Source organism: Chironomus tepperi, unplaced genomic scaffold (assembly GCF_022539635.2).
Source record: "Chironomus tepperi strain 1889 unplaced genomic scaffold, CSIRO-AGI_Ctep_v1 contig_217, whole genome shotgun sequence".
Taxonomy (NCBI): domain Eukaryota; kingdom Metazoa; phylum Arthropoda; class Insecta; order Diptera; family Chironomidae; genus Chironomus; species Chironomus tepperi.
Genome location: NW_027226339.1, coordinates 2,551,576 through 2,575,219, shown reverse-complemented (window position 1 = coordinate 2,575,219; position 23,644 = coordinate 2,551,576). Strand labels below are relative to the sequence as shown.

The window sequence follows — 23,644 nt, the reverse complement described above, 5'->3', positions numbered from 1 at the left end:
AAAAATCTGATGTTCATTATTGATTACCTATAACAAATTATCACACTTCCCACACTGCTAATCATCACGTACTTACGCCTTCAATAAATAAACTCTTAAATGTTAAAGATTATGAAGAAGATTGAAGAATTTTTTGGATTTTGGAAGAATATTGGATGTTTGAGCGAATTTAAAATGTTTAAGGAAGTGATAGTTCTTGGTTTTTGGGAAAATTGCAATAGATAATTTTGTAGTCAGAACTTAAAGTCGACTCAAATTTTGTATGGAGTCGAGTCAACTTTAGCCGATTCTTCAATATAAAATCCGAATCAAGTTCAGTTTGAAGTAGTCAATCCGTTGTTCTTGCAAAAAGACACAACATTCTTGCTAGGCACCACTATGACACAATGTTAAAGGTCGGACCCAAAGTTATTCTGACAGCACCATGACTATGGCTTTTGATTCAATTTTGTTTTAAAAAATGCTGGTTAATCAGCAAATCAGACCTGGTCCAAGCTAAGACCTTAAACTTAAAACAATTTGTCCGACTACTTCAGTAGGTAACAGGTCATATCCAGGAGAATGTGGAGGTTTTGTGGGTCAAATCCAACTTTTCTATGGACAAAATTCTTTAATTTGCTAGGATTTTTGGAGAGAAATTTCAAGTTAGCCAAAAAAATTCCTTCCTACGCCCCTGTTCCTGACTAAACTCAGAAAATGCTTATAGAATAGCAAACAAAAATTTTTCTGTCAGCAAAAAGTCACACAAATAACCTTTTTTTTCAATGAAATAAAAACATCGATGTTTACATTACGTTAAAAATTAATACGTAAAATTTATTCTCTAAACTGCTTCAAGCCTCATCAATTTAAATCCATTCATTCATCGGTTCTCTTAATTTTTCTTACTACGCTCCTGTTCCTGACTAAACTCAGAAAATGCTTACAGAATAGCAAACAAAAAATTTTTTTTTGTCAGCAAAAAGTCACACAAATAACCATTTATTTTTTCAATGAAATAAAAACATCGATGTTTACATTACGTTACTAAATTTATTCTCTAAACTGCTTCAAGCCTCATCAATTTAAATCCATTCATTCATCGGTTCTCTTAATTTTTTTCTCACAAGACATAGTATTTTGTGTAGAAAATTTATTAACTTATCATTCACAACAAGCACATTTCAATAAGTCTACAGCATGTCTTTTTTTCGCATTTCTCTTCAAAATTTATCTCCTTTTTTTCACGCTTTATGCTGGGAATTGTTAGAGCTGTAAAGAAATGTAAAATAGCACTTCCATATAATCAATTGTAAACTATCCATACCAGATGCATGACCCGACCATGCCCACTTTATTTATAAATAATTTTTTATGTTGTAAGTCATTAAATTTTATTGCCATGCATACAGCACCATGCAATACCATAATTTTTTTTAAGGAAGTTAATTGAATTAATTATATACCTTATTGTGTAAAATTTCGCTCAACGCTCCTGCAATAAATATACAAGAAGATTGAATTATGAAAGTGAGAAGATAAATGAACAGCAGACAGTGATTTCCGACTACATAATCCTTTTCTTTCTGCAGAGATTTATTGAGGATGGTGGAAGCCCTTGTGGGAAACTTTGGGGATAATTTTAACAATTCTTAAGCTAAAATTGTTGGATCCAATAAATAAGGTATAATTTTAATAACGAACCTCTAGTGGGACTCGAACCCATGACTTACGATTTCTGGACGCATGTTCCTACCACTGAGCTTTCGGGGGCTATTCGACTATATGATAAAGTGTCATATATAAATTAAACATTTTTTTTGCACTCGCCTTACTACTGCACTCGCTATGATACACTGGAACAAAGTATTCCCGATCCCGAGACTTCCCAAGAAGAAGGCTTCGAGAAACCCTGAAAGATTGGAAAGTCCTGGCCTCGAGAATCTTTATCTGATTTAGCTCTTGGACCCGGTCTCGAACTTGATCCCGGTTTTGGTCTTGGTTCCGATCTTGATCTTGGTTCCGGTCTTGATCTTGGTTCCGATCTTGGCCTTGGTTCCGGTCTTGATCTTGGTTCCGGTCTTGGTCTTGGTTCCGGTCTTGATCTAGGTTCTGGTCTTGATTTTAATTCCGGTTTTGGTCTTGGTCCAGGTTTTAATCTTAATCCCAGTCTAGGTCCCGTTTCGAAAACTCGTCTAAACCTAAATTTCAGGCAACCTTTGTACCAGACCATTAGTATATAGAACAAATAGTTGACTTTAAACCGGCAACTTGTCAGATTGCCAATCTATTTCTACTAACAACTTCCCAATAATATCCAGCAACTAACAAATTCAGATTGACTTCTTCAAAGGGAGAACGTGAAGTTCTCATGATGATCATCATCACTAAAAAACATTCTTCATGCTGCCTCTTTTTTTCAATTTCCTTTTCTCATAGCTTTTTATTGTTAAAAATTAATTTTCTCACTAAATTGCATCTTGATGCATGCAAACTGAAAAGGCAAGAAAAAAAAGTTAATTGATTATTTTGCTATTCTTTTTTATTATAATGAATAAGTAGGTACCTGCGGAATTAATGTTTTAATCTTAGTGCTTTATGTGGTACTCAATGTGATCATTATGTTTTATGGCATTAAATAAGAAATTATGTTTAATTGACTGAAACTGATATTTTTAAATTTGCACAAGAAGATCTGTTAAGAATATTTTAACGACTTTTTTTATATTCAAATTATAAGATTTTCAGTTACAATTGGTTGACTACCCCGTTTTATGGTTGTTAGTCCCCTGAAAAGAAAAATTCAGTTTGTTTACAATTTTCAAATAGTGAATTTCACAAATTTAGTCCAAATATTCTTATTTCTCGGTAAGGATATATAAGTTCCTGCATTTACAAGTAACAGAAGTCTTTTAATCGCTAAAAAGTAGCATAGATTAAACAGGACCGAAACAATTAACCAGATTAATAATCGAAACTTATAAAAATATAACAAAGTCGGCATAGAGAGTTCATCGCACGATCCAACTTCAGAAGACTAAATCAGCTGTTTAAATATTCTTATACAGAAGTAGTTTTATATACGATAATCATGTCTGTGCTGAAATTGAAATTAACTCAGTTTATAATAATCCTCTAGAGAAGCTAAAAGTATTTAATTTTTGGATAAAAATGGATAATTTGCCGGATTTTTACATCCAAAAAGCCAAAATTGAGTTAAATGAGACTGAAACAAGGAAAAAGCAGTCACTTGAGCAGTTTAATGAATGGCTCAGCAAGCATCCATTTGTCAAAAAACATGAAATAGGTGAGAATTCACCAGTGTACGTAATTGAATGATGTCAGCATCTAATTTAAATTTTAGATCCATCAATTATTGTCCGACTCTTCCGTTCCAGAAAATATAACATGGACAAAGTCTACGAAAATATCAACAAATGTATTATATTTCAGAAAAATCATCAGGAACTGTTTAACTTTAATATCACTAAACTCCTTGAAATCTACGATAAAGGAGTAATCTTGCCAATGAAAATACGCAACGCAGATGGACAAAGAATCATAATTGTAAGAAACAAAATCTTTGATGATTTAAAATCCAGCAATTACGACATAATGAGAATGGTTTTTACTGTCGGAGATACTATAAGTTATGAACAAGAAACTCAAATTTGTGGAGTTGTGGTAGTAATGGATCTTCGTGAAATATCTGTTAGATATATAGCAAATATGGATGTCAATTTTTTCGCAAATTGTATTCGATACATTGAATCAGCTGGAGCAAGACTTAAACAAATTAATATCATTGGACTTCCATCGATTGCCAATACGTTTTTGGAGATTTTAAAAACGATGCTGAGTCAAAAGTTGATCAGTAGAATGCATTTTTTTAAGAATGTCCAAGACTTGACAAAAGTAATGGACGTAAAGAATTTGCCCGTTGAGTACGGAGGATCTGAAGATGCTGATGACTGCTTGAAATGTTACAGAGAAAAATACAAAGAATCTGCATCCAAATATGCTAAATTTATTGAATCACTTGAAATTGATGAGAAGAGGATGAGGAATTATGAAGCTAAAGAGATGTTCAAAGGTGTTGGAAGCTTTCGGAAATTGGAAATTGATTAATTTAATTCAAAATTAGGTAGTGCCAGAGTTGCGAAGCAGGCACCTGTCACTGGCAGAAACCGGACAATTTATTGATAATTTGTATGGTTTTGTAAAAAAACCTGTGACAAGTGCCTATTTTGCAACTCTGGTTAGAACAGACAAGTTGCATGCTCATGAGCAGTGTTGTCCAAACTTTTATGTGCCCCGACACTACTTAATTGTAGGCTTCGAACTAAACTGTACCTGGCATGCATGGCAAACCGGTCTTATGGAACTAATGGAAATTCAGAAAAATTTCGGTCGGTCCTATGAACCAAGCCTTGGCTAACCAAACAAACATCGGCTACAGTTTGGGCAACACGGCTCATGAATATGCTCACAAAAATTTAGCATGCTTAATCACATTAGTCCGAGTAGCACAATGTAGTCGCTAAGGCGCCGTTGCGTTGTCGTTTCGAGGAACGTTAAGGTACCCTGACGGCTACATGACAACTCATTTTAGGTCATTGTTATGCTGCAAAATGAAATTAGTCGTATTGTGCTGTTCGGGATGATTGAGTATACTCATGAGCATGCTCATTTAGGTATGTATGCTCATTGTCTGTTAGAGATAGTATATTGGGTAAAGAGATCACTTGTAGTTACCATAGTAGTATTTCTGTACCATGAAAGCATGCTCATTGCGTGTTAGGATATGATAATCATCTTATAATTGAGTAAAATAAAGCGCAAAAAGTTCGGGACTGTCAAAAAAAATTTTATGAATGAAGCCACAAAAAGATAATTTTTTGTACACATTAAATGCATTTTGCTTTATTGAATTTATTTGTAATTTTTCTTCATATTATTCTCCTTCATTCTACATCTACATGCTTTTTCGTACACAATAAAAATAGCCTTTTGCATCCTCTCGTCGCTCTCTCTTTCCAAAGAAAAACATTCTCGCATATGCATTAATGCAATATTTCTTTACTCATCAGAACCGGTTCACAGAATATTACATAAATGAAATGGATATCCAACAAATATTCAAGTCAGACAAAGTGGTATTTAGTTAATGAATTTGCCGAGTTTCGATTTCATTCATACTAATTTTGTGAATGAATTTACGCTGTTGTGACCAAAAAAATCAAAATTTTTCCATCCTCAATGGATTTCATTCACAAATGGTCATCTGGAACTTCTGAATCGAATTTGTATATATGTGGGTGTAATCGAAGTTTTTTTAAGTCAGCATTGATTTTATATTTTCACTTGCCCATGCTTGAATGTCTCGTAAATTTACTTTATTTCAATTTTCATGCAGACACAACAAATGAACGATGCGATTTATTTTAATTTACGTGACGCTAATCCCGAAAATTATCTTGAAATAACACAGAAGCTGAATTTGTTTCTTGACTTTGAACTTCATCGACGATATTTTTATTTTTATTCTTTAATTCTGTTTTTGCTTTCAAATTAATCTTGAAAATTACGAAAACTAGTATAGAACACGTGGTAAATCGGGTTTGAAGGAAGCGCACAGAATTGAATTTGAGTGGGATCCGAACCCACGGCATCTATATCACATTTCTAGTGTTCTTTAATAATTTTTTATGGCAGTTAAGATAAAAATTGTCACTTGGATGCCACATGACAGTCACTTGGATGCCATATGACAGCCACTTGGATGCCACATGACAGTCACCTGAATGCCATATGACAGTCACCTGGATGCCAAAAGACAACTACTTGTATGCCATATGAAACCCACTTGGATGTCACATGAAAATCACTCGGATGCCATATCACAGTCACTTGGATGTCATATGGCAGTCATTTGGATGTCATATGGCAGTCATTTGGATGTCATATGACAGTCATTTTAATGACATATGGCAATCATTTGGAAGTCATGTGACAGTAACCTGGATGCCATAAGACACCTACTTGTATGCAATATGAAAGCCACTTGGATGTCACGTGACAGTCACTTGGATGCCATATGACAGCCATTTGGCTGTAATGAAGAGTTTGTATCGATTGAGCATATAATATTGGTTGAGTAGAAGACAATTGAACAGACAGACAAAATGTCATCAGCAACATCGCATCTTTTTAAAAACTTCGCCAAAAAAATCACAAAAATATTAGATAATTTTCTTCTTTGATTTAATACTTCCTATAAGAGACTATTGTGGGGTTTTTTGAGGTTGCTGAACATTTTTTCCATAAATATTTCCAAGACAATTGAGAGATAATATTCTAAAAAAAATTCTTCGTTATGCTTGATCACCATTTTGAAAAATTTATAGAGTTCAATTTGTAGATGTGTAGGAAGTCAAGGAAATAGATGTGCATGCACAGTATTTCCATTTGATTTGCTAATTTTTACCAATTCAAATAATTTCCATTGATTCATTTTGCATTTGTAATTTTGAATGCAATTCAAACAACAATTAGGGAGGAGAAGTCGCGTCTATTGCCAGAGATGACTGAGCATTCAAATGTTTATTGCTAATTTGTAGATTTGTATTCTATTCTGTTATCTAAAATTTAAATTCAATTGTTCAATTTTATTATGTGTCACATGGAATTCATCCTTGACATTGTCTACAATAGAACAGCATATACATAATATTGATTTTGACTATTCGGTGTCGATTTCCTCTTAATAATCGATGGTGTTTAGAATGGAATAAATTCAAGGTTTATTGTCCCACAGTGGTATAAAAGAATTTTTATGGTTATTTAATGTAGAATTTTTTATGTTTGCGTATCTAAACCTTAACAAAAATTTATGAATGAGTAGCGATACCAAATTGATTGTTGTGTCCATAATTTTCACTTTGTTGATTGTAGTATAATGAATGATCATTGTTGGATTGTATCAATGAATTTGTTAAAGTTATTGTTAAGAGATTTGATTGCCCGTATAGAATTTCATCTCGATATTCCCAAAAAAAATCTGTTTAACCAGGCATGGACAACCTTTTATATTTTGTGGCACATCTTTGTGATCGCTAGAATTCTTAATATTTCGAACTGGCAGAAATTATTGTAAGATGGAGCTGTCTACAGACGTTCTTTAAACACTACGTCATACGCCTTGGTAATAAGCCTCAAACATTTGACAAATACGGTATAATTTCATACAAAATTTTCAAGCAAATATAAAAAGATACCATGATTTTTGAGCTTTAGCTAGCCTAGGTTAGCTATAAAAGCCCTTCCATCTGACTCTGTTGCTAACAAAATGTCATTTACAAGTAGAAAATTTTACAAATTCTTACATTTTTGACATCTAACTGGCATTCATAGTGTTACCGTTAACTAAAAATTCAAATGTTCGACTCGTTGGAGCACCTGGACGCAACTTTTCCCTATGTGAATTCACAACCATAGGGCTTGTAGTAGCAAGCTTGTGTCTAAGCCTCAACTAAAACACTATTCCCTATAGCATATACGGTTCTTAAAATTATAAACCAGAGTGTGGCCGTCTCAAATTCAAGTTTTTCGACATTAGATTGTCGAAAAATTCGAACAATTTTTGAAGAGTTCGAACTCTAACTTATTTTGAAATAAAAATTGACGTTACAAAGAAAATTAAATATAACGGTAAAAAAAAATTTGAACATCAACTACAAAAACGCGACACTCTGTTTTATGCGATCATTAACGTGTCGCGGCACACATGTTGCCCACTACTGTGTTAGACCTTGGATTACATCCAAATTATAGATGTACAATAATTCGGGTAGGTCAACAAAAATTCACAAAATTTTACGAACTGTTGAGGGAATCCCAATGCTTTGTTTATCATGCTCCAATTTCAACACAAGCAGCTTTTAAAATTGAGATAGTAATATTTGTTGTTGCTGGATATGTAAGATCTCTTATCGCTGATGTTTACACTATCATTAAATTTTACAGCACACGAAGTAGCACATGAAAAAATCTTCTGCATGATGCTGCATATGCTGTAATTTTGATGATTGATTCCACATCAGAAATTGTTGGTTTTCACATAAATTGCACCTAAGGAACTAAAATTAACTTTTATCTTCGTGTTAGACTTAGCACTTTCTATCAATTCATCACTGGATTGCCCACCAACTTATACATTTCCAAACCTACAGCAAAAAGAAAGCAAATTTTTTTTTCGGCAGAACATAAAAGCATTAAGGAGGAAAAACTTCACTTTGCACAATAATTTGTTGAAGAAATCGAAATTATTATGTATGTGGCATAGCACTTATTGAATATAAATTACACTTTAGCTCAAAGGTTTTTTGCTTTTTTTTTCATTCTGTTGATCTGCATATATGCAAATCAGTGAGCTTAAATTTTTATGCACGCCGCACGCTCTTTGAATTTTTATTATCACATTTTGACTTATTTGTTGAAGGAATGGTGATTTAATTTGAGGATTGTCTGTCGTTCTTGGGGTTGGTTTGTTGGGTAAACCCTTGTCATGATGGAGACTAGTTCTTCTATTTCACAAATTTTTTCAATCGCTGCAGTAAGCCACAAATGTAGTGTAAATTTGGTGAGTCGACACACTTTATGCTAGACAATTGCAGGACACTTATGTAGGTCTACAGCTGATGATCCAGAAGGACCACTACTTTATATAAAAGCGGATTCTTTGTCTGTTAGAGAGAGGTGCCCTGATGGCACACTGAAGACTATTTTTGACGCATCTTCATGACGAATAATAAATTTTGCAACAGCGAATCACTCAGGATGGCTAATATCCTCAATAATCAAAATCAATGGCTCTGACGTGTGGAAGACTTGCAAAACATTCAATCAAATCAGTTCATCAATTTATCGGTCATTTTGGTGGAATGATATTTATGGGATACTTAAGGGATTTCCTGAGTAGTACTGAAAATTTGAAAGGCGGTGCTATCAAAAACTCAAGAATCTTAACTTTAACTATTAAAATCATTAAAATTCAGAGCTGCACTAGAGCGTTTCTCGGCTGATGATTGATTAATGAGTGAGAGTGCGCTAGACCACTGCACTTTGTAGACCTTCAGTTTAAAATGGGACCAGAACTGCTCATTTGATGACGCTATTATCAGCTTTTTGTCTCCATCCTACAAAGAGAGACTGTGAGTCGCGTTTTAAAAAAAGGCAGATGAAAAAGCCAAGTTTCGAACCTGTGACAAATTGGTCGGTATCACAATAATTAGGTACCGAAGTACGAAACTACCACCGAGCCACCTCCATTCACAATTATTTTCAAAAACTCTAAATTTCCAGCTGCAGTACATCTCTAATACAGCAATACGGTTCAAAAATCACATTATATTCACAACAAAATTCCTTCCCGTCGACAAGTCGTCTTATTTACATTACAAAAAAACAAAAAAAAATGCAATGCCAAAAATATCACACCATGTGAGCATTTTCATACTTGCAAGTACTTCAGGCTCTTTAAATGAAAATTAAATATTAATGCAACACTTCTTGCCTTTAAAAAAAAACACAAGCTCGACTTGCATCTGATAAACATTTATAGCTTCACGTGAGAGAATATTGAATATTATTTTTAATTTTATTTTCATGTTTACAGTAGAGATCAAGTGAGTAAGATTTTCTACTCACCACAGACAGTATCATGCATGACTAGATCTCCTCTCTCAATAGCACAAACTGAATGAAGTTCATGTAAACGAGAAGAAAAAAAATAATTTTTTTTTACAACTTTTCTTCTCTCTTTTTTTTGTGCCTGTTCAGTTGCAGAGACATCGTGGCGCGATCAAGTTGTGTAAGATCTTCGGTCCGTACGGAAATTGATAGAAAAATTAAAAAAGTCAGTGAAAAGGAAGAATTTCATTAAAATAATTAAACAAAAATCTTTAGATTCTAGAAGCTAAATTCAAAAATATTTTTATTGGATATCCGTCGACAGACGCAAATAAAAAATTATTTTTTTAAGAGCCAAGAAAATGAAAATCTTGCAATTTTAAACAGTGAATTTAGACAAAAAAGAAGTTTTAATGATGAAAATTTAGTAAAATTAAGTCAGTGAGGAATAAAAGTGGGCAGGAATAATGAAAAATTAAGAAAGATTGTGACATGATGAAAATAAATTGAAAAAATGTTTTGAACATGAAAAAGTGAAGTTTGGCAGTGATTATTTGATATTAAGGAACATCAGTGTCTTATCTCATAGTCGTGTGATTAATTTATAGGAATTAAATAACATCGACCCTGAATTATTAAGTTTTGTGTGCCATTGCTAGAGATAATTTTGTGGATATAAGAATTATTAATGGATTTAACTGTTGTTAGCCTAAGGTAATATTGACTTATAATGAACTAAATTTTTACATCAATTATGCAAAGATTATAGTCGGTAGAATTTAATTTGATGTGGGTTTTGTGTAAAACATTGTGGAACCTCCAGTCATGCCAAAATATGCTGAATTATTCTATTCACTTCTTATAAATTCAAATCCGTGAAATCATTTGTGCATGTATTATTTCATTATCACAAATCGCTAAGCCAGTGGTGGACAACCTTTCGATTTTCGCGGCACACCTTGGTTGTAAGCCTCGACCAAAACCGCACACTGCTTACAGTTAATGACATTTCCATAAAAATTGTGCCGTAGCACACAGGTTGCCCACCCCTGCACTCCAAGTTTAATATTAAGTGGGTGAAGCAGCAAAGCTGTTGTCTTTTTGGTATTTAATCGAAAGTTGTACTTGCATTATCGAGATATTGCAGTTTTTAAGTAGCTACGTTGCACATTTTGAGTAGTAGGAAATTTTTATTTTTGGGTACACATGCATACACAAATTGATATTTTGCAGTCGAAGATGACTATGACTCGTAGTTGTATTATTGCTGAATTCCATATCTGAAAAATGCAAGGATGATTGTTAGATGCTGGTTTGGCGATACTTTTGAATTTTAGATTATGGTTATGATATATTAATCTTGAATGGCACAATATGAAGTTGATGCTTTAAATGCATTCTTCATGATATCACCAAGACATGTGTGGATCGGGATTCGAATCCGTGATTCGAAAAGATTAGTTTCTTGTTTCATTAAAGTTTGTCGTTGAATATTTATGCCATGATAATGCAAATGCACGAACCCTAACAAGCAATAAACATGCTTTCATGGTACAGGTCAGGATACGGTCAGGATATCTGACCGTCTGCATTTTGAACCTATAGCATATTGTAGTCAGGCAAAGCCTGGAAACTAAAGAATATATTAAAAGTTTTGTCGAACTCAAAGAGAGTAACGCGTTCAGCTGAGCACCGCTATATTACTGTATTAAGTGTCAAACGCGAGTCACTGTAATGGCACCATGACGACTGATTTCGATGGTGAACGGCCCTAATTTTTATGTAAAATTTCCTATTGTTCTCTTTTGTAAGGGCATAACTATTGCTCCAAAGTGAGGAAGATCGGATTGAACCCGAAACAATTTTCCTCCTTGGCTACCTTACTGTGTCTAAGTTTGCATATTAGTCATGTACAGCTTCAATTTAAAAGACACTAAAAATCAAATCATTTCTCCTATAATAAATCAAAAGTCACTTACAAATAACTCAGACATAAAAGTTTTATATTCAATTTTCAATTAACAATCCAACTTGCATGTGCATGCATATCTATCATATGAATTAATTGCTTGTTAATCCTTTCATTTTGTCTATTTGAAAGAATTTAATTAATCAAACAAATTGCAATAATTAAAGTTATAATTTTTCTTATTTAGTCAGCTGCATAACAACGTCATTTTACAGCATAAAAAACAGAATATGAAATATAATAACATGAAACTCACGTCTTTCCTCTGTTGCCATAGACTCAACACACATAATGCCATTAAACATTTTCATTTTTTTTTTTCATAATTTTCCACATGTGATAGAAATTTATTTTTATAGTCATAAAAACATAAGGAACATTAAAATAGATGTGAATATATGTGATATATAGGCAACATAGGTACGGTCTGTGATGGAAAGTTCTGTTAATGAACTATGAACTAATGCAGTGGTGGGCAACCTTTTGTTTTCCAAGGCACATCTTGGTAATAAGCATAAGTAGAAGTTGCTCGGTATGATTCTTTGTTCGGAATGACTCGAAGTTGCTCGATATGAGTCGACGTTGCTCATTATGAGTTATAGTGGCTCGGTATGTGTCGAAGTAGCTCGGTATTAGTCGAAGTAGCTCGGTATGATCCAAAGTGGCTCGGTATGACCAGAAGTGGCTCGGTATGACCCGAAGTTGCTCGGTATGATCCGAAGTGGCTCGGTATGACTCGAAGTGGCTCGGTATGACCCGAAGTGGCTCGGTATGATTCGAAGTGGCTCGGTATGACCCGAAGTGGCTCGGTATGACCCGAAGTGACTCGGTATGACCCGAAGTGACTCGGTAGCAGAATGGTTTAGTACTTCGGTACACAGGTTGCCCACCACTGAACTAATGTATATTTTATATGTTCAGCAAATATGTGTTTATTCTATCAATCTATTTCGGAAAAATGAAAAATTCAAGCAGCCTTACAACATAACTCATGCCAGAAAATTCATCTTGAAAAAGCAAATTCCTCAAAACATTTCCAATCCTGACCTTTTTACTAAAATAATTTAACTTTAAAATTCGATAGAGTCAAGGTTTTATGAATTTACAATTTTTTATGTTCCTGATTGGAAAACTTTTTATGACCATTAAGATTGATATGATTTTGATTGATGCATTCCTACTTATGCTTCTGGCTGTTGAATTTATTTATATACGGCAGTCAAATATTCAACAGACTTTAAATCCCATATGGTTTAATTAAATATTTATAGAGACTAGTCATTGCCCTCATTATCTACGGTTTTTGGATGTCGAAGACTAAACATTGCTGAAAATTTTCGACTATAAAATTAAAATAAATAAACTTACATACGTTTACTTAATCCTTAATTGTTAAAGCACCAACTTAATGGCCAACTCAATTTAATTTCGAAATAATAAAAAAAGATCTCAAGAAGTAGATTAACATAAATTATCAAGTATAGATAAATCTGCTAAGTATTCTTGTTTACGCAAATTTTCATCTTCCTATATGCTTCATTTTATCACTGAGTAGCATCTTAGTCACGAAGTCTGAATTGATTCAAAGGAAAAAATGAAATCAATAATTGGTCGTAAAAATTGAATTAGGAACAATATAAGTAGAGTATCTGATAGGTAGGCTGGCTATATGATGTTGTTTTCGGAAGATTGGCTTGCTGATTTGGTCTTACTGTGATGCATTTCAATTGGATTCGCAAAAATAATATCGAAGTCGGTTGCTTGATGATCCGAAATCGGAGACTAAGCAAGCATGGTATTTGGATAATACCGGATTTAGCTCAAAGTAAATTCCCAGGTTGAGGAACTACGCGGTATCGGCGGTATTAACGCCTAGTTTATCAGCCTGATTTGAATCACGCTGGGCTGAGGCCCGATTATTGATAAATTAGCCGATTTGTGCTATACGGATCAAAGAATAGTTCAATTTGGGTCTCTAAGGCTAAATTGGACTGAACACTCAAAAATCTCAAAAGCCAATAAATGAGCAACTCGTCCATTGCAAATTTATTGGCATTGGTGTCTTCCCCGAGGAGACAAGTTGATAATCAGACATACGGGCGACCATTGACATTTTCTCCAAAAAATTCCATAAAATATGTTGTTAGTCATCATATGTCTAGTTATTGACTTATCATCTTGTCTTGTTGTCCACTCGGGTTCGTACTTTTCGCGACATACCTGAAATCTTAGCGATACAGTCCCAACTAAAACAGGCTGTGATTAGCCAATGCTCCTCAAATATCAAATTTAGAACTAGACATAATATCACTAATCACGGCCATTTTCATTCAAAACTGTTGTGTCGCGGAACAAAGTTTGAGAAGCACTGATCTCGGTTAATAACAACTCATTTCTTTCCCCCGAAAAATGACTATTCTGCCAATAAGTCATGAAACATTTTATTACGACGAATACATTGCAAAAAACACTTGACCTGCATGAACATTCTGTCGATTTTTCTTATTCTCATTCATCTCATTTCAATTTACGACAATGCTAAACAAAAAACAAATGAGTTTGATGATCTAAAAGCTAGAGATGCTAAGTCTGACTAGATGTACATTTGTTTGGGTTATCTCATATTAATTTTCTCTTATTTCAATGCAGTGCTATTAATAAATTTAGTAGAATCAATGAGGAAAAGATTGAGACACAAAACAATTTTGTTGCTGTTGATGCTGTTTTGTTTTAATTTATTGAGAGCAAGGAAATGAGACACAGTCGTGCACTTTCTCTTTGCGAATTCAGTACAGCTGAAAATTCGTGTATTGTTCCTATGAAAATTTACATGTGCTAGACGTATCTAAGCAGATAACATAGATAAACAGCTTTATTGACTACAAACACTCAATGACGCGTCAATCCTTCAAGTCATTACTTCGCGCGTCACTAAGAGTCACACAAATATTTAATATTTACTGGACAAATAGGCATCATATCCATTACTATTGACATGAAGCTTGTTGTCTTCAGAACAAATTTGTTCTAGCTGGCGTCGATGGCAACTTTAAGAAGGCATACAATAAATGTTTAAGTTCCAGATGATCTCAGTCGTTATCCAAACAGACTCCTTGGAATCAAATCCCGGATAATAAAGCATGACTTGAGACGCACGTTCATTATTACACATTGTGCAAATAAATGAGATCATGTGTTGATAATTAGCACTTCCAATGTGCTAAAAATATCTCTTATCCATATGATAAACATAAATAGTGTCAATTTATAGTGGCAGTAGGCATTAAATTACAGCATTCTCACTTCTTATAAGAATTTGGCAAATAATTACTTTAGGCATGTACACGAGGAATTTTTGGATGGAAATATCCATTACGTTACTTATGTTGTGTACGTCTGCTAAGGAACTGACAATATAAAATGTAAATATTGCATTTAGTAACCTTTTTTGTGGATTGATTTTGATTAGTGCCAATTTTGAAAATTTCATCTAATTAACACATTTGTACAAATAGCTGTGATCGTTAAGCTTGTTAGTGACAAGTTTTACTAGTTTGCCAATTCGACGACACTTAAATGCACAAACATGCAGGAACGACATTTATGAAATATTGTTAAATAATTGATTGAATTTAATTGCATATTAATTTGCATAAATTTACATACATTTTCAAAGCATTAAAAACTGCACATTCCTCCTTTTTCTCTCTTTCTGTTTCCTTTGATCGCACAAATAAATGATAAATTTATTCAATATATCTCAACACATCACATCACCAGCATCGACATCATGCAAGTTTTTGTATAAATAAAATATTTCGCATTTTTATGAATGGGATGAAAGGAAAGAGAATTTAGCAAGTAAGGAAATTATTGGGATGAAGCTTTAGAGCGCATTTGAGTGCGTTCGTTTATAAAATTTAAGGAAGTGAGTTTCAAGTGATATTTAAAAGTGTTTGAGAAATGATACATTGACGTTCATGTGACGCAACATCTTCAGTTGTGATTCCTAAGAAGGATTCTCGAGTACCTTTGCAAAAACTAGTACATTCTCCTTACTTATTACATCGCTGGTCGTACAGATCAAGTTTGATCCATGGCTTCCCTCAATTAGCGCCTGAAGTAGGCTTTATCGCTGGCTACAGCTTGCCAATTTCCAATATTATGTGTGATACTGTCTCTATCGACAGCTTCTTTACATTAACCTTATAAAGAATAAATCCAGGAAAAAACTGCCAATTTCTGAAGTTTGTGTCAATTTGTCTAAAAGGTACCAAGCGGCAAATTTCACTTCTCACCATAAAAATGGGCAAAAAGAGCCGCTGCAGTGTAATCAGGACAATTTGTAGTCATGCCGTCAAAAAAGTTACAGAACAGTACCCTACCTACTAAATTGTGCTAGTCTCTAGCTAACTGCCACACTTTAATCAATGCGTCACTATCTAACCCCATTCTAGTCATGTCATCAATTCTATAAACCCAAAATTGGAACCAAAGATCATAAAAATCGTCCGGTTTGGTTCCACTTGTCAAACAGCCAAAAAGGCCAAACCGGACGAACCAAACCGCACATGCCAAACCCCAATCAGGCTAGCAAATAAAAATTTTTATTGCAAAGCGGTTAATGAATAATTTATGGCTGTTAAGTGCGTTTATAATTGGCATTTAATATTGACTGTGTCCAACATATCATGTGAGCATAATCGTTTATCATATCATTGAATATGCTTGAGCCCCCACGAATAAAAACATTTTTTTTATTGAATATCACGGTTTATTGTTAATCCTGATCTTTTGACTTTCATTTAATTAGTGCAGTATTGACATTGAGATTTCGATGTAGTTTTTATTTCTTACTGTTATGGCCTGTACGTATTTTATGAATATTCATGAGACTTTATTGAGACATCGCTGACTTTAAAAAAAATGAAAAATTGATTTTTAGCTTCCAAAAAAGAGCATCAGACTCTTCGCTTGAATACTTTGAAGTCAATGACTCAATTACATATGCTTCTTCTCCTGATCGTCTTTTGTTAAATAACTCAACAACATCAAATTTTATTTCATTTCATCTTCTAACTTTTAAAATAAACAATAAAAGCTATGGAAATATTTTTTGTAATTTTATGTGAAGGTGGAGGAACTGCGAGGTCATTTGAAATACTTTTTCATTGTTAAGTGTGTGTATACATTAGACTAGTATGAACTGAATTATTGATTGAAATGTAAAGATCATACTGAGTTGGATTTATGACAAGTCTAAAGGAAACCCTTGGGGGAGTTATAGAGAATTTTAAATGATTAGATTCAGATTATTTGCTCATTGGTCTCCGTGAGGTGTGCGAATGCGGAACATATGCAGTTACGTACTGCACTTAGCCTAACCACATCAAGTATCAAACTCATCTTCGCGTGGTGGAGACCGTCAATCCAAGTCACATAGTGGAGCGGAGTCAAGCAAGATCTTGGTTAAAACCAGGAGTTAGCTATCCTTAAACCAAACGCTAAGATACCCAAAGAGATAGTCTGGAACTAACAACGACGACCAAAGCTAAACTGAAAAGGATATGTAAATTCAAGCACTTATATACAAGACTTGCAAAAATTATTCGCATCCTTGCATTTAATTGTCGAACCCTAGTTTACACCGAATTCTTATTTCCGGATTTGATTCCAAGTGACACAAAAAGTATTCTCTGACAGAGAATTGTGCAGACCAGTGGTGTCCAAACTTTTCTTCTCCACAGTACGCTTTGGTGGTAAGTCACGTATACGGCATAAGGTTCATTGGATTTCTAAAAAATTTCAACGACATATATCTTGAGAAACACTTAGGGTTTCTGGAAGCGGTTTTACGAAAACCGCGAAACCGCACTTTTTGACCCTAAATTGCGGTTTTTCAAAAACCGCGGTTTTGAAAGAAAAAACCGCAGTTTTAGAACTTTGTATGGAAAATTCAGTTAAATCCACAAAATTGAAATTTTGGAAGAAAAATTTTCAAAAATAAATTTAAATTTTCTATTAATTTGAAAAAACTGGACTAAAATCTTGCAAACTGCTAAGAACAACTTTAATTTCAAAAGTTTTTATAACAAATAATTTTAAGACTATTTTATCAACCAATTTGGAATTGAATCTAAATTAAAAGGAGGAAAATAGAAGGATTTAATACTTTTATGCATAAAACTCCAAATTTAAATTTTGTCAAAAAATTTCATATATTTGTATGAAAATTGAAAACCGCAAAAAACCGCGGTTTTTGCAATTTTGGAAAACCGCAAAACCGCGGTTTTGAAAATACGTGGTTTTTCAGAAACCCTAGAAACACTGTCAGGTACCGTACCTTCTTCTGATGAAATTCAAAGGCATAGTTTAAGTTTGGCTTAAGTTTCAAATTGTCGAGAGGGTTTGACCCTAAAAACCCTTCACTGGGTACATTTCTAATGAAATTCTTATAAATTTTATCCAATCGATCACAATGATAACCTCAATTCAAGTCCAACTAGATGCCACAGCACAAAATAACTTCATGTTTTCGAAAAAATTCCATTGTTTTGACATTATTACAATTTCAGCATCATCGATTGAGGATTAACATACAAATGTAATACATAAATTCACATTAATCGAGCACTTAATGTAAATTTTTTTATTTAAATTAAAAATCGACTGTCTAGACGTGATGTTGATTGAAAGTTTATTTAAGAGGAATGAAAAATTTCATTCTGATGAAATTGTTAATTGATATTAAAATGATTTGATGATATAATGATTGACTATCGATTATTTAAAGGATATAGCAGCTTATTTGTTACCATGAACATACTTTCGAATTTAATTCCTCAATTTCGGCACTCAATTCAGTCAAAATAAAACTTTTTGACCTAATAAAGTACATCATAAGAAAGTTTTAATCCATTCATATGCAGCAAGCACTTGAATAATACCCAAGATGACAAGAGATGAGTTCATAAACGTTAAGTCTTAAAAGTAAACATCATTTCATTCAAACTGATCGGATTAACTGCTTGTATATATGAAAAGAACCATCGTAAATCATTTAAAATGAAGAATAATCTTCAATAAATGCATAATTTCTTAAAATTTAAAGACAAAAGAGGGGCAATAAAACTCTTGAATATGAGGCTTATTGGATAGACTTAAATGAAAGAGAATTTAAGAAACTGGATGTCAAGTTGAAGGATTTTCTTCTTAATGTATGACTTAAAGATGTGAATTAAATGCTCATTCATCAAATTGGGATTTTCTATTCAAGAAGATCAACAGTTTATAATGCTTGATATTAAAGCTAACAAGTTTGATAAAGATGGGCTTGAGACTTTTTAGACAGTGTTGTTATTTGAATTATGAGGAGATTGGAGTGTTTTTGGAGAAATTTTAGCCTGAATCAGGCAAAAAGTCTTGAATTTAATGTTTATTTTAAGTTGAATTTTAGCTAAGAACTCCTTGATCTGTTTAGATACTCACAATGTTTTATGCAGAATTGTTGCTTCTGTTATGATGTAATTGATTCTTTTGTAATTTTAGAAAGACATTCACTCTTTAAAATCTCAATAAAAACTAAATTTTACAAAGAAAGGGAGTTCAACTATGAAAAAATTAAAATTTGTTGTTGAAAAATTTCAAAAGTTTAGATAACCGTTAAGTTATTCTCAACCAAATTCATCAAAAATAAGCAATAAACTATGATTATTCAAGCAACAATGTCTACAACTAGGGTTCGGAAAAATACTAACTGATAATCTACAGTTATTAACATGTAGATTATCTACAGAAAATCTACAGTTATCTACAGTTTGCAAACTGTAGATAAATTTTCAAATGAAAAAAAATCCGTTAATCAAATCTGAAAATTTTGTAAACAAACAAATTTTTTATTCCTTATTCGCATCGAATACACTAATTTGTTGCAGGTTTTCATCAATAACAGTGTATTTAGGCTATAAATTTGTTCCATAACCCTTTTATTCTTGATATTTATCAATTTAATTGGTTTAAATTCTAAATATGTTTTTTGTGAATAATTTGTATGAAAAAGAGAGAAAAGTAGCAACAGAAGCTGTTTTAAAGATTGTTTAGCCAGTGTAGAATGATCTCGTGAAAGAATTGCACGTCACAAGCAATCCTAAAGACTCAGCAACGAAAAAATTGAAAAATTCATATTTATTTACGTAAATTCTTTGATTTTAAAGGTTGTTGATACCAAAAATTTGATTAATGACGTGATTCTCTCTAGTGCTTTTAAAATCAATTCATAAGTTGGTGAAATTGATATAAATTCATCAAAACAAATGATTTTTGAACAAAAATTATAACGATTATTTTCGTTTTGAACAAAAAATCTACAGTTAGTTATCTACAGTTTGTAACTGTAGATAAGTGTAGATAACTGTAGATAACTGTTAATAACTGTAGATGTCCGAACCCTATCTACAACTCTGTCATTACACCATGTGAATCTGTAAACACAAACCTCATAAATATCTTTTCACTGTAACTTAATGCCTAACATATGAATTTCCCGTTCGATCATCATAAATTTCTAAAAACACATTTTACTTCTCATTCTGTTGTCATTTTTATTTCATTTTAAAATTCCAATCATCAATTAAATAAGCTTGTTGCAATTATTTATGACAATTGCTGTGACAATAATTAAAAGTCATTACTTAATTGTTTATTTTTCTTCCTATTTTTACAGTGCATCATATGACAATCTCTAATGGAATCTCAAAGTGATCGTTAGTGATGTTTTTTATCATCAAATGATAAAGAAGAGAAGAAGTTATCGTCAGAGGAAGTTTGGAAAGTGAACAAAGTAATATTTGAACAGCATCAATTGTATATAAAATAAGAAAAAAATGAATTTCATTCATAAAATTTTAATGCTACAACATCATGTGACATTAAATAGCATCATAAGCCGAGTCATTTTTATATTAGTGATATTATCGTTAGGGCATAGCATCCAGGTGAGTGCATTTATTCATATATGAGTGGATTAAGCGATTAACACATTGTTGCAACTTTTCATCTTGATTCTCTCTGTTGTTTAATTGGCGAGAAATTTCATTGCCATTTCATATTTAAGTGAACACAAATGAATGGCTATTATAGCACAGCATGAGAATGATTAAAATCGTGGCAACAAAACTCTCTGAAATTAAAGCAATCACATAAATTGCAATTACAATCACTTTTCTTTATGTAGGTACTGATAATTCAGGAATTTGATATTGTGAAATAATTTTATCTGATTGTCTTGTGAAGGAATTAGAATTGAAAATGATAAACAATCAAGAAAATAATAATTTATTTGTTCTTCACATACTTTCTTACTTACTTCCTTGGCTGGGGCACACGTGGGTCTTAAGCGTCCTAAAGCCAGCTCTCCTTTGAGAACCAAATGTCGGCTTTTTATTAGGTCATGAATTCTTTACTTTTCACATACTAGTGACTAATAATTCTCGATATTGAGATGGTTCGAGACCCAGACTTCCAAAAATTTCGTTGAATCACGATCTGAGACTATTCATATGTTTGATACATATCGTTTCGCCGGTCCCGGAAAAATACGGTTTTTACCCTAACTACTAAACGATTCGCGTCAATATTTGTATTCGAAGTTAAAAAAATTCGGGTAACCTGAAAAATTTCACTCTAAATTAGCATTCCAATACTAAACTGATTCCGTTAATCAGAATCAAATATTCAAGATCTATCCAAAAATGCGCATCAATAATTCTAATGCTGTAATTCCTTACTTGTCTTCACTTGCAAAAAATTTTAAAATTGTTAAATGACATTCGAGGCACGAAAGAAATAAGCGAACGATTATAATCCAGGAAGTATCATTAGTAATTCATAATTGTCGCATCGCCTTTTCGCATATCAAGTGAAAGAGAAAGAGAATAAGATGAAAAACATTAAATTTTCCTCACAAAACGCAGTTTAAAAGCTAAAAAGAGTAAGTGACGGTAATTTATTCACAATATGATAAAATGTTAACACATAAATTGATGTTAAATGGCGATGATAAATCATCTGGAAGAAATTACGACTGATTAATGTGGCTGATTTAAAATAAAATATTGGATATCAAAAGATTTATTGGACTTAAAATGATATGAGCAAGTTATGACAAGCTAAACATGAAGTCTTTAGTGTCACTGACTGAAAAAAATTGGATGATCTTGAATCTTTTTTTGTACCTTTCTTAATTTCTGTTAAATAAATTAGCAAGTCCGTGAATCTCGTTATACGCGTATCATGATAATACTTAAATGTCCCACATTTTATGGAAATCCGCGATTACGATAGAGTTTTTTTGGCTATAAAATTACGTTAGATAATCGACATATTTTATATTGCTATAAGGCGCCACTTATTTCGCCTAGATATGGACAGAATTTTTATTACAATACTGGAAGTGCCTTTAGATTCTTAATTTTATTACCGCAGACAAAATTTCATTCATCAGGAACATCTTTTTTTTTAATCTGATCTGTTTTAATTGAAACATCAAATTTTATATCAGTTGTCATAAACTCATGCCATACATTTTGATGACAAGAACAATCAAAATATTTATAGATTTTTTTATGTGTCAATTGGTAAATTTGAGGTTCTGAGGTTAGATATTGCAATGATTAGATTAGATAATTAGGTTAGATTCTGAGTCGAAGATTAATTAACCCGAATGTTCGTTGGATGCTGGATTTGTCTTTATAGTCGACCATAAGTCTAGTTATTAACTAGACATTATGTCAACATGTCCATCTCACGTCGGGCTAGCATTCAATTGCTGCTGCACATACTTAAGTTTATCGAATAGATGAGATTCATTCTCAATTACATTGATTGTTCTTACTCAAGAGCACGCTCATTGCATGTTAGAATTGTCTACTCAGTCTTATACAGAAGCAACCCCAAAATTTCATTTTTCAGTTCCAAAACTCAATTAAAAATCAAAAATCACGTCTGTCATCTTTCCCATTCCATCACTCAGCATCAATATCATCAAAAGACACTTGATAAGTTCCACAAGTTGATGTAATGTCAACACATGTTCTATTCTACTTTGAAGATGATGAAGAATTTCTGTTTTGGTAGAATCATTTTCAGAAGTTTGTGGAAGACACAAAGAAATCAGAAACAGAAGTCGTCAGTTGTTAAAGAGGGAATATCTAAATTTCACACATAAACTGATTTATGAGCTGTTTGATGTTGATGCGCGCACAATAAAAGCATTCCCGAGTAACACATACTGTTTGTTATAGCACTGATATTAGCAGTAAGAAGCAAAGTTGCTCTGATGACACTGTGACGGCTGATGTCGATCCTTTACTTCGTATTCTGACCGTACAGATCAGTTGTGATCCATGACCTCCCTCAGATGTCGCCTTAAACTAGCTCTATCGCTGGCTATCGTTTGCCAATGCCCGGCTGATGGATCCTTAACGGCAATATATTATGTTGATCGTATTGTACTGTTCGGGATGAAGAGTAATGTGGATTAAAAATAGATTCTCGACGCCCCTCATTTGAAATTTGATTCTCGATGACGTTCTGAATATGAAGCTGCTTTCAATATCTCATTTATCAAATAAGAATAAGGAACAAAAAATTTATTGTTTTTCATGATGAAGAAATTTATTGTCTTCAATTAAATTGGTAAATAAGGAACAAAGTTGCAAACTAAGTGACTAACAATGTGACATATCAGAAGTGACATAAATGTCTTTAATTTAAAATAGAAAATTGAATAATTACTAGCAATTGGGGTCGCATATTGTCAATTTTATATATTCTATAATTGCAAGCTTGATTTATGGCTTCTTTAATATCCATAAAAACAATTTTTATAGTCATTTGATGAAAATTTCTCAAGTCATAAAAAAGTTTGCTGTCTGTAAACACATTTTCTGCTTTGGTCAATTAAATGACAATTGCTGTGCCGCAACTTTATGTGACTTGATGCTTATA

General features: G+C 32.9%; 2 protein-coding genes across 4 annotated transcripts in view; both read left to right on the top strand.

Moving 5' to 3' along the window:
• The window catches only part of LOC139090166 (uncharacterized), a 47,336-nt gene that overhangs the window by 13,618 nt on the left and 10,074 nt on the right, over positions 1-23,644 (top strand). For 2 of the 3 annotated variants that reach the window (XM_070639890.1, XM_070639891.1), the window contains exon 3: positions 20,361-20,631. In XM_070639890.1, coding sequence (XP_070495991.1) covers positions 20,521-20,631 — 111 coding nt within the window. In that variant the 5' untranslated portion in view covers positions 20,361-20,520. Of the gene's footprint in view, positions 1-9,840; positions 10,384-20,360; positions 20,632-23,644 lie in introns of those variants that run through there. The other variant, XM_070639893.1, reaches the window with a different exon arrangement.
• Positions 3,130-4,891, top strand: LOC139090253 (clavesin-1-like). The gene is made up of 2 exons (XM_070639999.1): positions 3,130-3,286; positions 3,344-4,891. The coding sequence occupies exons 1-2, from the start codon at positions 3,151-3,153 to the stop codon at positions 4,105-4,107; spliced, it is 900 nt and encodes a 299-aa protein (XP_070496100.1). The 5' UTR covers positions 3,130-3,150; the 3' UTR covers positions 4,108-4,891.

Coding starts and splice junctions, on each gene's coding strand:
- LOC139090253 (XM_070639999.1), top strand. CDS start 3,151: ATGGATAATTTGCCGGATTTTTACATCCAAAAAGCCAAAATTGAGTTA. Junction 3,287..3,343: donor TGTCAAAAAACATGAAATAG/GTGAGAATTCAC, acceptor TTTAAATTTTAG/ATCCATCAATTATTGTCCGA.